Genomic DNA, 14,570 nt, shown 5'->3' on the forward strand with positions numbered 1-14,570 from the left:
GAGGAGGAAAAGAGACATCACCATGAAGCCAAGCGTCACCACTCGGAAGAAAGCAAGGAAGAGTTGGAAAAGAGACATCACCATGAAGCCAAACGGCATCACTCAGGAGAAAGTGAGGAAGAGGAGACAAAAAGACATCACAATGAAGCAAAGCGCCATTACTCAGAGGAAAGTGTTGAGCCAGACAGAGAGGAAGAAGAGGACAAGAGACATCATAATGAGGCCAAGCGTCACCACTCAGAAGAAAGTGAGGAAGAGGAAAGACACTTCTCTATTGAAGAGAAGCACCATCACTCAGAAGAAAGTGAAGAACCACCAGAAAAAAGGCACCTGATAGAAGATAAAAGGCACATTTCAATGGACAACAGCAATGAGGATTTTAGGAAGAGGCATCTTCCTTGGAAAAATGTACAGTACAGTGAGGAAGCAAACAATTACCAGAGTGAAGATGAACAAGACAGGGAAGATGATGAAAATGCCTTCCATGATGTAGAAACCTCAAATCCCAATCAATGGACCTATAAGGAGAAATCTACCAATAGGCAACATCCACAACATCCATATTTGAGGCAGCTATGGTGGCCTAAAAGTTACAATGTTCAAAATAACCTAAGAGCAAGTAACCTTGGACGTGAAGAAAATAGACGACTAGATGCCAAGCGCCAGTATGGAGACCTTGAAGAAGAAGACTGGTGGGACAAGAGGCATGACAGTATGCCATACTGGGAACAGGAGGAGAAAAGGAATTACCTCTCTGCGCATAGTTTCCCAGAGAAGAGGCAATATGGCAGTAACAGGATGGATGAGCTTGCAAAGCTGTTAAATTATAAAAAGTCTGTTCCATTCCCGGACACCGAGTCAGAAGAGAAGCAAAGTCACCATGAGTTAAGAGGGGAATTGAAGAGTCTCCATCAGAAACCTTTAACACAAGAAGAGGTGAGATGATGTTTTGTTTTAAACTGCATTCATTTAAAACTGAGATTTGAGAGAGTCCACACAACAGTTTTCTAGAAGTCAGGAGAAATGAAAGAGAAAAGGGAGAAGGCCAATTGCTCCACGTGGATGGAATGACCAAACTCATTTTTTTAGTAAAAATCCAGCCATTCAGCTGTGCATAACTAGATTTTATGCAAGATTTTCCATAACTACATAGATGGAAGTCACATCTGTGTTTTAGCAAAGGTTATAGTTTCATGTGGGTCTGTGTTAGACCTCCAGTATCACACACTCTTTTAAATCTACATCATCACACAAGACAGAACAGTAAGGCAGGACAGAAAATGACACTTTTATTATGAACTTAACTAATTGTATCCAAAATGTAAATAATTGAGTAAAAGAAGCATAACCAAAATACCTTCAACCACCTAAGCAGCAGTTCGTCCCGCGTCCATGTCCTTGCTATCAAGTGGTTCTCTCCCTTATTGTGTTGATTTGTCTCTGGTCCAGCTTGGTCTAGGCTACTGCATGGCTTTTGTATGGTGAGAGAAAATGGCCTTACCTACTCAGGATGGAAAACAGCAGGGAGTAGCAGGCATTTGTTGGCCTCAACTATCTAGTCCTTCACACCTCTTGGAGTAGTGGGTGTGACGTTCTCCAAGGACTATGCGCAGGCAGCACTGACCAGTCAACAGTCAGTTCCATCTTGTTCTGGGGAGCATTTCCTGAGAGACTTAAAATACTCCGTAATCAATAATTAACAGAGAAATACTGGCTGCCCAGGGGTGAAATAATAACCCTCCTTGGTCTGGTGCAAGAAGAGCTGGAAACAACAACAAACTGGAATTTTGCCCCAATGTGCAGCTTATGACACCTCTCTGTTTCTGTGCCATCAGTGGATTCTTGCAGACTGCCAGAGCACTTTCAGTAAATTATGGATACCTCTGGTATAGACTTCTCTTATTAGTCATTCACAAAGATTGATGGTTTCCAGCGAATGTACCCCTGACTTTCAGCTAGATGCTAAACACCTGCATGCAAAAGTCTTATCTTGATCAGTCATAAATGTCCCCGAGCAAGGTCATGCCAATACTGCTTCCCTGCATTTTAAAATGACTTATTGTCAGACATTAAAGAATTACACCCAAAAAATTATATATTTTTTAAATGTTACCCCATATAGTTCGTAGCTGCAGCCGAAAAAAAAAAAATTAATCTTATGCTTTCTTGGAGAAATTAAATATTGAATACTCCAACACAATGTTGCTCTGTGATGATCAATTGTGGACAACCATAAAACAATTTGAACAATGAAAAGTCACATAACTTAGTCAAACTGTGCAAAATGTGTGCACCTTTTGCTAAAATATTTTCAGTTACTTCTGGAAAACCATGTACTGAATGTCTCATTTGAATTAAAAGATTTGCCTTTCCACCTCATCCATTGGTCATGAATCCTGTCTTTAATTCAAAAGCACTGAACTGTGGGAGTGACATTCAATGCAAAGATTTCAGGAATATGTTAGCAAAAAATGCACACATTTTGCACAGATTGGCCATACGAATGGATATCAGACATGTGGATTATGCGAAGAGTTATGAGAGAGTTAACTTTTTTTCACTCATGGACATTTCTCACATTTGTCCACCATTTTCCAGAATTGGATACTGCAGGGCACTGAAACTACAAGGGTAAATCAAAAAACTAAATGCAAATCAAAAATGACAATGTAACTAACTTATACAAGATGACGCAATGCAACACATTCACAATGACTTCTGGGTAGTTTGAACATGCACAGTACAGCGCTCTGCTGTTAGTCTAAAGTATCTATCTATCTATCTAGTTGAAACCAAGGTCAGATGAACATGGACGCTTCACTGTAGGATTGCAATATTGTTGAACAACACTCCTTAGTGAGATTTCTTTAGATAGAGAGAATGAAACAATGATGTACTCCCACAGCTGAGCATCCATGTTCATTTGACCTTGGCTTCAAGTAGACTAAGGGCTGAGCACTACATGTGTTTGAACTACCCATAAGCCACTGTGAATGTGTTGTACTGTGTCAGCTTCTGTTTATTGTAGTTACCGTGTAATTTTCCAAATTGCATTTTGATTCACCCTTGCACATGGGGTATGATTAAAAAAAAAAAATTGGGGGGTTTAGTACTCCTTTAACTTCCTTATTAGGTTAATTGTTTAATATGTTTAGAAACAAACATTTATAACAATTAAAAGAAAAAGGAAAAAAAAGGACACCTATATGCTATATATTACCATTACTTCCTGGAATTTTGTGTTTCGCACCCTGTCCCTGTTTCTTGTTTTTGGTAAAATGTTCCACTTCAGTTTTATTCATGTTAATTACTGTTAACGGGCTTCTTTTAGTTTATTTAATTATCTCTAGCTGTAAAAACAGTACTAAAAGTGTTGGTCCCGAACGTCACTGGATAAACGTGTCTCGCGAAAACAATACACCCAAGGATTGTCTGGGCTGTAAAAGTGGCAACAGCATTAGTGCTGATCGTTGCTTGGGAAACTATATAGGCGACAGGCCAGAGTGTTAACCAGGCAATGGTGCAGACACGTTTTGACCTATTATCATAATGGCATCTAGAGGTGGGCGGTACGACCAAAATTCTGTATCACGGTATTTTTCTAAATTCTGCCGGTTTCACGGTATTAGACGGTATTTTTTTCCCCATGCATGAGTGGATGTTAACCACATTTTCCACTGCAATTACTGCAGTAGACTGCCTAAGAATAACCTATTAGACTGTTATGAGAATTGTACATTGTACAAAAAGACATTTTAATGTGCACACAAGTATTAATCCAGGTTTGCATGGCCCCATAAAGTGACAGTTTTCAAGGGGATGGCACTAAAGAGAAGGAATCACATTGCATGACAGATGCAGTCAAAATATAGAACCTTTAACACTAGAATTACCAGGGCCTACGAAAAAACTCGTATATCCGGCCCACCTTAAATCGCTTCTTAAATCCGTTCACACCTCTCCGCCAGCATCCTTTGTCCTCTAAATGTGCTGATAAAAGACAAGCTGCCAGCAGCCGGCTATTCCATCCCCCCACCGACTTAGAACGTGAGCGAACTTTTCCCAGCTCACGCCTTGATTGTTTACCTGGGAGTGAAGTGGAGTTTTACAGTGGAAATGATAGATCGTTATTTGGAAGACACGCATGAAATGCGTGTTCCGTTTCTAAAGTAATCTGTGTAAACACATTGTTAAAACAGAAACTTTTTCATATTTTAGTAATAAATGTTACAAAATGTAGTAGGCATAAACTATAGAATATGTAAAGCCCGAGTTCCAAAGATCAAATAAACACTTTCACAAAAGCTTCAAGAATGAGTTAACAGCTTCTGTGGCGTAGTGGGCTAAGATTTGCCTCTTAGCACAGAGCAGCTTTTCCTTGCCTCACAGACCTGAGTTCGATTCCCCGCTGGGGATGAAGTGTTGCTTTTTTTTCTTTTCTTTTACACCTCAAACGGACATAAAATTTATACATTGGTATGCACTGTCAGTTACTGAGATCGTTATATTTTCATGTGGGATGCTCCTTTTAAAATATTTTTTTAATAATTGAGACTGCAATTAACAGGAACAACTGTCCTTATAATTTATTTTTAAGATCCATAACACACAGACAGACAGAGCACTGCGTAATAGAGAGACAGACAGGCAGAGAAGTCACTAGATATATAAATAAACAGGGAAGCCACGTGTACTGAAAGAAAAAAAGAACAACATGTGCGTTGTCCCTGACTCTCTAAGTAAGATCGGGGGAGGGGTGATGTTAGAGCGCCTGCGCTTATTCAGTACAGCTGGGACAACGCACATGTTGTTCTTTTTTTCTTTCAGTACACGTGGCTTCCCTGTTTATTTATATATCTAGTGACTTCTCTGCCTGTCTGTCTCTCTATTACGCAGTGCTCTGTCTGTCTGTGTGTTATGGATCTTAAAAATAAGTTATAAGGACAGTTGTTCCTGTTAATTGCAGTCTCAATTGTTAAAAAAATATTTTAAAAGGAGCATCCCACATGAAAATAACGATCTCAGTAACTGACAGTGCATACCAATGTATAAATTTTATGTCCGTTTGAGGTTTAAAAGAAAAGAAAAAAAAGCAACACTTCATCCCCAGCGGGGAATCGAACTCAGGTCTGTGAGGCAAGGAAAAGCTGCTCTGCGCTAAGAGGCAAATCTTAACACGCTACGCCACAGAAGCTGTTGAATCTTTCTTGAAGCTTTTGTGAAAGTGTTTATTTGATCTTTGGAACTCGGGCTTTAAATATTCTATAGTTTATGCCTACTACATTTTGTAACATTTATTACTAAAATATGAAAAAGTTTCTGTTTTAACAATGTGTTTACACAGATTACTTTAGAATAATGACCTCTTATTTCCACTGTAAAACTCCACTTCACTCCCACATAATCAATCAAGGCGTGAGCTGGGAAAACTTCGCTCACGTTCTAAGTCGGTGGGGGGATGGAATAGCCGGCTGCCGGCAGCTTGTCTTTTATCAGCACATTTAGAGGACAAAGGATGCTGGCGGAGAGGTGTGAACGGATTTAAGAAGCGATTTAAGGTGGGCCGGATATACGAGTTTTTTCGTAGGCTCTGGTAATTCTAGTGTTAATTGAACAAATTTTGCAAAAGCTTAAACTATGATTTTGACAACATATTTTCAACCATCCAAAGAGGCATTTAGACTTAGTAAAATATCCAGAGGTGTTTGTCAAAAGTTGGATTGCACTGAATAAGTCTTAGAAAAGGAATAAATAGTAAATATTTTTTGTAAACCAACTACACTTCCTGTTAATGTTAACAATCTCTGTCCACTGACACGTTAAAGTGACTTTTTAAACAATTTTACCATCATTAAACTGCATAATATTTAAATTAATAAATAATAACAATAAAATACATAATAGTATTACTGATAGTTGCACTGTTACTTCAAGGCTTCAAGCCCAGGTGCATTACACAGTATTCACCAAATTAAAATAAAATAAAACAAGTGCAACTTGGTGATGACATCTTACCAACTGTACCATCATTTAGGCAAACTGCATTAATACGGACCTTGCTTCAAGCTAAGTATATACATAAATAATAAAAACTGCAACTTGCATTTATAATGCTGTTGTGGTATAGCCCTATGGAAGCGCATTAGGGCCACTGTGAAGAAAAAAAAAAATATGGACATGGAAGAAAAAAACAAACTATATTTCGAGAATAAATTCGACATGTTGACTATGTCAAGATGAAAGTCGACATTTCCACTTTACTCATGGTTTATTTTATAATTAAAGTAGAATGTTGTAAACTAAACTTCATCCTAAAATCAATGTTTAATTTACTAGATTTTCTCAAACCCTGTCACAAGTTAATGCAGCACATCAAATACTTTGTGTTAAGTGTTCCCCGACCCAGTCGTTAATCACTACGTTTCTTAAACTGACTTCCTCCGCACTAAGAGCAGGCGCCTGCAGCAATCACCGCACAGAATCCATTCACTTCATGATATTCCTACTCTCTACCAAAACCCCAGCTCCTATCTTTCCTTTTTCTTTCTCCACATTACCAATCACCACGCGATAAACGTCTTTGTGAAATTAAAACTAGTTATTAACTTAGCCGACGGAGTGTTCAGAACTTTAAAAATATCTTCGTTATACATGTTTAATTATGCCATCCATTCAGAGTTGTGCCCATCTCTGAATGAGTCGATAGCACATCGCAGAATGAATACAAGCAAAACATACACTAGCAAGTACAAAAACAAGTGCAACTTGGCTTGCAGTATTATCCAGTAGTATAGAAACAGTATTTACACATCTGACCTTTTAAAACTAAAGTATCTCCAGGCGACGGACGTGACTCCTTTTTTTCGGCAAAAGTTCTTCTGTTCATCATGTTCAACTTTACTTTTAGTTCAGTTTCGGAATGCTCTCTGTCCATTTTCACCGCGCGGCATATACCTATACTACCGCCCACTGTTTGGTGGTGTAGCAGTGAAAAAGAGCCCTAGTGCAACAAATCTGTGTTTAGAAGTGTAGCAGTGAAAAAGGTCCCCACTTGAACAGTTTCCCGCTGCGCCACGTTCCGAATGTCGTTTAGGCAATTTAAACCGGCGTTGCGATATAAGAAAAATCCATATCATAAAAAAAATAAACGGTTTTCGGTATGAACCGGTATACCGCCCAGCACTAATGGCATCTTTTAAAAAATGCTTTTCAGCAACCTAGGTGTTGCACGCTCTTGAAAGTGATACAAGCAGGGATGATGAAGTGAATCTGTCTTCAGGCGGTGAAACTGAAACGCACCGTGAAATCAAAAGTGATTCTGATGAATATGAAGGTGGCACTTGTGTCAACTGCACATGTGCAGTGTGCTATTCAAAAGATAATCAGTCTGGAAAGAAAATCCGCAAGAAATCACGCTACTATTGTCCCAAGTGTGACGCCGGATTGTGCATTTCACATTTTGCTTCAACATATACCAAATACATTTTGACAGTATATATGGTATTACCAATATGTTTTTATTACTTTTACCATAATTATACTTTCTACACCTCTGACTTTATACTTAGTGTTTTACACGTTTTACAGTAGAAAGATGAGATTCTTATAAATATGTCGTAATTTTTGAAGCCAAAAAATGCAACGCTTTTTACGTTTTTATTTCAAGAAAACAATGTAACACTAATGAGGCTACAGTATGTCCTTTCTGTTTCTTGTTAATTGTTTTACTGTTTTGCGAGAACCCAAGTTAAGGTTAAAGGCACCTGGGTGTTCCGAATTGTACTCAAAGCAAGATGGACAAACTGAGCTCTAATAAACTAAATAAATAGCTTATTGTGTAAACTAATCACTACAATATCTAAATGAGACACCACACTACTCAGCCCCAAAAGGAGTCTGAATAAAATTTGTTTGGACTCTGACAAAACAAACCACATAAATCACCACTGTTTAGATCACCACCACTAATTGGGAAAGAGAATTACTAACAGAAGTAAATTATAGGTGTACAGGGTTATTACTGTTACATATACAGGAGTACAGTGAAATTCTTACTTACATATGCTAATCAACATGCTACAAATAATTATGATTAGTGAACAGGATCACCTTACCTCAAAACTGTTTTTCTGACACAGAAGATCCTAGAAAAGTCAATACTGTTAGGATAATAATTAATGCACATATTAAACTGAGAAAAGACACAAATATATATTTTTTTCCCCAGAAAATCTTCAGACCTGTTCTCTTTGACATTTTGTTTTGATACTTTGTGCTAAAATCGCTTAATTGCCCCCCCCCCCCCCAAAAAAAAAACACCCCCCCCCCCCTCAATTCCCCAGAATGTCAAAGTAAAAACAAGATTTTAGGAAATTCTGAAAAATATGATTAAAAAAAACTGAAATATCCCTCAAGTATTCAGATACTTTCCTATGACACTTGAAAATGGGCTCAGATGCCTTCCATTTTTTTTGATCATTACAGAGATTTTTGGAGTCCACCTGTGGTCAAGATACATACACACACTATAATAATATTATATATTATATATATATATATATATATATATATATATATATATATATATATATATTAGTCCCACATGTGTGCAAAGGCCAAGCAATGAGGCTGAAGCAACTGTCTTTTTTGAGTTTACAGGCAGGATTGTGTCGAGGCACGGATTATCTAGGGGAGGCTATACAAAAAAAAAAATTAAAATCCTGCAGCACTGAATGTTCCCAAGAGCACAACTGCGTTTATAATTCTTAGATCTAAGAAGTTGTAAACTAGCTGGCCACCAGTCTAAACTGAGCAATCATGGGAGAAGGACCATGGTAAGAGAGGTTACCAAGAACCTGATGATTACTCTGGCTGAGCTCTGGAGAACCTGCGTGGTGAGGAGAGAAACTTCCAGAAAAACAACCACCACTGCAACCCTCCACTAATCCGTGCTTTATGGCAGAGAGGCCAGGTGACACATGAAAACCCACTTGGAGTTTGCAAAAAGGCACCTAGAGGACTCTCAAACTGTGACAAACAACAACAACATTTATTTCTATAGCACATTTTCATACAAATAATGTAGCTCAAAGTGCTTTACATGATGAAGAGAAAAAAAAAAGACAAAGTAAGAATTAAAATAAGACAACACTAATTGACATAGAATAAGAGTAAGGCCCGATGGCCAGGGAGGAAAGAAAAAACAAAAATAAACTCCAGACGGCAGGAGAAAAAAAAAAAAAAATCTGCAGGGGTTCCAGACCATGAGACCGCCCAGCCCCTTCATGTTACAAACAAGATTCTGTGGTCTGATGAAACTGAGACTGAACCCTTTAGCCTCCATACTAAGCATCACATCTGGAATAAAACCAGACACCACTCATCACCTGTGCAATACAACTCTTATCAGTAAAGCATGCTCGTGAATACATTATGCTGTGGGGTTGTTTTTCAGTGGTGTGAATTGGGACACTAGTCAGGGTTGAAATTGGAATGGAATAAAGTACAAAGATATCTTTAATGAAAACCTGCTCAGAACCAAAGACTGTGCTCAAAGGTTCTCCTTCCGACAGTACAAGGACTCTAAACACAAAGCAAAGGCAGTAGAAGAGTATCTTAGGGACAACTTTGAACCACCCTGTGCGGTACACAAACAGGGGTTAGATAGTACAACATTTTAGGGGGTCTTGACTTAAAAGTTTGGGAACCCCTATTCTAAAAGTATTCCATTATTGATGAACAAGAAGGTCGAAATTTATGATAGCTGCTTTTGATTTAAAACTCTCTTAGACAGTCCAAAGGATAAAACCATCAATACTTACAAACTTTGTACAGGCCAATTTAAATATCATTAAAGTCCTTGGTTTTTATCACTTAAGAGCCAAGCATATATGGATGTCACGGTTACAAACTATAACATCAGGCTGCAAAATCTGTGAGAGACTAGAATCCAAGAATGTACAACTCAAATTGCGTCCATGAATAAAACCAAATCTAAAAAGCATTAACTACTGCTATTTATTGCACAAAAAGATCACATCAGACTGCAGTGCTCCAAGAATAATTGAGGATACAGGGATGTGAGATGTCATTCAGTGAGGTCCGACAGTTCTTACAATAGCCCTAATATCTGTACCTGGACACATTTACAATGGTACGGACTTCTTTGTGCCCTTTGACAGGATTAATATTCAAGGATGGGTATATTTATAATTCTTGAAACCAACAAAAATGTTACAAAGACAGCACTGCCATTATGTATTTGAGATTAATGCACAAGGTCACAACAAGCTACTGCCTCTCTCTCAGTTAAACTATGAGCAAAATAAATTAATCAAGAACGTCCATCCATCCATCCATTTTCCAACCCGCTGAATCCGAACACAGGGTCACGGGGGTCTGCTGGAGCCAATCCCAGCCAACACAGGGCACAAGGCAGGAAACAATCCTGGGCAGGGTGCCAACCCACCGCAGGACACACACAAACACACCCACACACCAAGCACACACTAGGGCCAATTTAGAATCACCAATCCACCTAACCTGCATGTCTTTGGACTGTGGGAGGAAACCGGAGCGCCCGGAGGAAACCCACGCAGACACGGGGAGAACATGCAAACTCCACGCAGGGAGGACCCGGGAAGCGAACCCAGGTCCCCAGGTCTCCCAACTGCGAGGCAGCAGCGCTACCCACTGCGCCACCGTGCCGCCCAATAATAATAATTCATTACATTTATATAGCGCTTTTCTCAGTACTCAAAGCGCTATCCACACAGGGAGGAACCAGGAAGCGAACCCACAACCTTCCACAGTCTCCTTACTGCAAAGCAGCAGCACTACCACTGCGCCACCTGTGAGTGACTAATCAAGAACGTATACCAAAGTAATGTTGAAAGGATAATTTAATAAAATGTGGAACGTATAAATACAGTATAGTATATATATATTATATATCCATCCATCCTCTTCCGCTTATCTGAGATTGGGTCGCGGGGGCAACTTGAGCAGTGGTGCCCAGGCTTCCCTCTCCCTGGCCACTTCTAGCTCTTCCAGAGGAATTCCGAGGCGTTCCCAGACCAGCCGAGAGATATAGACCCTCCAGCGTATCTTGGGTCTTCCCCGGGGCCTCCTCCCGTTTAGATGTGCCCAGAACACCTCACCAGGGAGGCGTCCAGGAGGCATCCTGATCAGATGCCTGAGCCACCTCATCGGACTCCTCTCGATGCGAAGGTGCAGTGGCTCTACTCTGAGCTTGACCAAGCTTCTCACCCTCTCTTTAATGGAAAGCCCACACACCCTGCTGAGGAAACTCATTTCAGCCGCTTGTATTCGCAATCTCGTTCTTTCGGTCACTACCCATAGCTCATGACCATAAGTGAGGGTATGAATGTAGATCAACTGGTAAATTGAAAGCTTGGCCTTGCGGCTCAGCTCCTTTTTCACCACGACAGACCGATGCAGAGCCCGCATCACTGCGGATGCCGCACCAATCTGCCTATCACTCTCCCGCTCTATTCTTCCCTCACTCGTGAACAAGACGCCAAGATACTTGAACTCCTCCATTTGGGGCAGGATCTCGCTCCCAATCCCGAGAGGGCACTCTGCCCTTTTCCGGCTAAGGACCATGGTCTCGGAATTGGAGGTGCCGATTCCCATACCAGCCGCTTCACACTCGGCTGCGAACCGATCCAGAGAGAGCTGAAGATTACAGCTTGACGAAGCAAACAGGACATCATCATCTGCAAAAAGCAGTGACCCAATCCTGAGGCCACCAAACCAGACCCCCTGAACGCCCTGGCTGCACCTAGAAATTCTGTCCATAAAAGTTATGAACAGAATCGGTGACAAAGGGCAGCCCTGGTGGAGTCCAACTATGACCAGAAACGGGTTTGACTTACTGCCGGTGTTCTAACGAAACATCCTACCCATCGAAATCATCTACTCACTGATACTACGCATGCACAGACCAAAATTACGCAACTTTTCTACCTAGTGTTGAAGTTTGAGGTAAGTGTTACTGTATTTCAGTAATATGTACGCTTTTCTTAGCCTTACTACATTAATGCATTTATTACAGTTTACTGCATAGGTATTTACTGTCAACATTTTATAAGTTGTATATTTTGCATGTGTGACTTTTAATCTTGTACGGCCCATTGTATGCATGCACGAGTAATGACCGTCTTGTGAAATCTTTGCATCAGGCTGTGTCTCTTTCGGGCATTAAATGATGCATATAGAATAAATTGAGAAATGTTAACATTTCCAAAAGTAAACTACGGTAGGATACTTCGACAAAGTAGGACAAATCGTCAGAACACCGGCAATGCGGACCAAGCTCCGACACCAGTTGTACAGGGACTGAACAGCCCTTATTAGGGGGTCCGGTACCCCATACTCTCAGAGTACCCCCCACAGGATTTCCCGAGGGATACGGTCAAACGCCTTTTCCAAGTCTACAAAACACATGTAGACTGTTTGGGCAAACTCCCATGCACCCTCCAAGACTCTGCCAAGGTTATAGAGCTGGTCCACTGTTCCACGACTAGGACGAAAACCACACTGTTCCTCCTGAATCCTATGTTCGACTATCTGATGGACCCTCCTCTCCAGGACCTCCAAATAGACTTTTCCAGGGAGGCAGAGGAGTGTGATCCCTCTGTAGTTGGAACACACTCTTCCGGTCCCCCTTCTTAAAGAGGGGAACCACTTCTCCGGTCTGCCAATCCAGAGGCACTGTCCCCGATGTCCATGCAATGTTGCAGAGGCATGTCAACCAAGACAGTCCTACAACATCCAGAGCCTTGAGGAACTCCGGGGGTATCTCATCCACCCCCCGGGGCCCTGCCACCAAGGAGTTTTTTTGACCACCTCGGTGACCTCAGTCCCAGAGATGGGAGAGCCCATCTCCGAGTCCCCAGGCTCTGCTTCCTCATTGGAAGACATGTTAGTGGGATTGTGACCCGAGACGCTGTATGGTGGACCAGAATCTCCTCGAAGCCATCCGGAAGTTGTTCTGCATGTCCTCCCCAAACTCCTTCCACACCCAAGTTTTTGCTTCAGCAACCACTGAAGCCACATTCTGCTTGGCCTGCCAGTACCTTTTAGTCACCTCTGGAGTCCCACAGGACAAAAGGGTCCTTGTAGTACTTCTTCAGCTTGATGGCATCCCTCACCACTGGTGTCCACTAACGGGTTCGAGGATTGCCGCCACGACAGGCACCGACTACCTTACAACCACAGCTCTGGTCAGCCGCCTCAATAATAGAGGCACGGAACATAGCCCATTCAGATTCAATGTCCCCCACCTCCCTCGGGATGTGGTCGAAGTTCTGCCAGAGGTGGGAGTTGAAGCTACTTCTGACAGGGGACTCTCAAAGCCAACTCAAAACCAGGTGGTGATCAGTTGACAGCTCCGCCCCTCTCTTCGCCCGAGTGTCCAGGACATGTGGCCGCAAGTCCGATGACACGACCATGAAGTCGATCATCGAACTGAGGCCTAAGGTGTCCTGGTGCTTGGTGCACATATGGACACTCCTGTGCCTGAAGATGGTGTTCATTATGGACAAATATTATATAATGTTGTAATGGTTTATTCTCAGGAGCTTTCTGTAAGGTTACAGAAACGCCCAAAAAAGCAGACTTTTTTATCTAAATGTTTTATGGCTAAAAGTATTTGTTATTCTATTTACAGGAGAACGAACTTGACAATCTGTCTGCTATGGACTTAGAACTGCAGAAAATAGCAGAGAAGCTTCATGGAAACCACAGAGGATAAGCATGAGAGACTATGGGATGCCAAGATTTTTCTTAAGATCTAAAGATAAATTTGTTATTAAAACAACAAAAATACAAGTACTAATCAGCAGCGGTGTTATTTATAACAAATTAAAAACAAAACAAAAAAAAACAAGCATTGTTGTCCACTTCTATTTGAGACACTGGTGGAGATCTTTGTATTGTGCATTTTCAATGTTATTCAACGCTACATGGCATGAAAATTACTTAGACATATTTATTCTGAAATGGTTGTTTCTGTTTTGAGAGATAATCTATGTTTTTGAGTTTGCAAATAATAAAATCCAACACTCTGGGACCAAACCACACTGCTTGTCTGATCAATGTGTACAATGTGTTCTTAGCAAAACAACTCACCGCCACTGGGCTGAAATGAGAATAAATTTCATTATAAACACTCCAAGGTTTGACGAAGAGTGAAAACCTAACACAAAAAGCTAATGCTTCATTAAGGGAGCCTAATTCCAGGGAGTGGTGGGGAATTAGAGCAATGAAACAAGTAACATTTTTAGGCTAATAGAATTGCAATAGCAAGAAATGACAGAATTTTTTAGACACTGCAAACACACACTTGCATATTTGATTGGGAAAATACATAGAAATTTGGTCATTAAAAGAGCAGTTACAATGTGTCCAGCTTTCAAAAATGGGACACAGTTCTTTACAAGACACTCACTCACACTCCTGTATGCAGAACATAGACAGAAGATTTAAAAATATAACCTATACATTTTATTGTTTAATTTTTATGACTGAAATGCTTGCATAAGTTA

General features: G+C 40.7%; 1 protein-coding gene across 50 annotated transcripts in view; it reads left to right on the plus strand.

Moving 5' to 3' along the window:
- LOC114666059 (glutamic acid-rich protein) overlaps nt 1–14,100 on the plus strand; it is a 38,833-nt gene extending 24,733 nt beyond the window's left edge. For 28 of the 50 annotated variants that reach the window (XM_051919495.1, XM_051919497.1, XM_051919496.1 and 25 more), the window contains 2 exons: nt 62–936; nt 13,694–14,100. In XM_051919495.1, the coding sequence (XP_051775455.1) occupies nt 62–936; nt 13,694–13,777 (959 nt within the window). In that variant the 3' untranslated portion in view covers nt 13,778–14,100. Of the gene's footprint in view, nt 1; nt 937–13,693 lie in introns of all 50 variants that reach the window. The other 22 variants (XM_051919468.1, XM_051919458.1, XM_051919465.1 and 19 more) reach the window with 7 other exon arrangements.
- Nucleotides 14,101–14,570: the final 470 nt, after the last annotated feature.

Source organism: Erpetoichthys calabaricus, chromosome 15 (genome assembly GCF_900747795.2).
Source record: "Erpetoichthys calabaricus chromosome 15, fErpCal1.3, whole genome shotgun sequence".
Classification (NCBI taxonomy): Eukaryota; Metazoa; Chordata; class Cladistia; order Polypteriformes; family Polypteridae; genus Erpetoichthys; species Erpetoichthys calabaricus.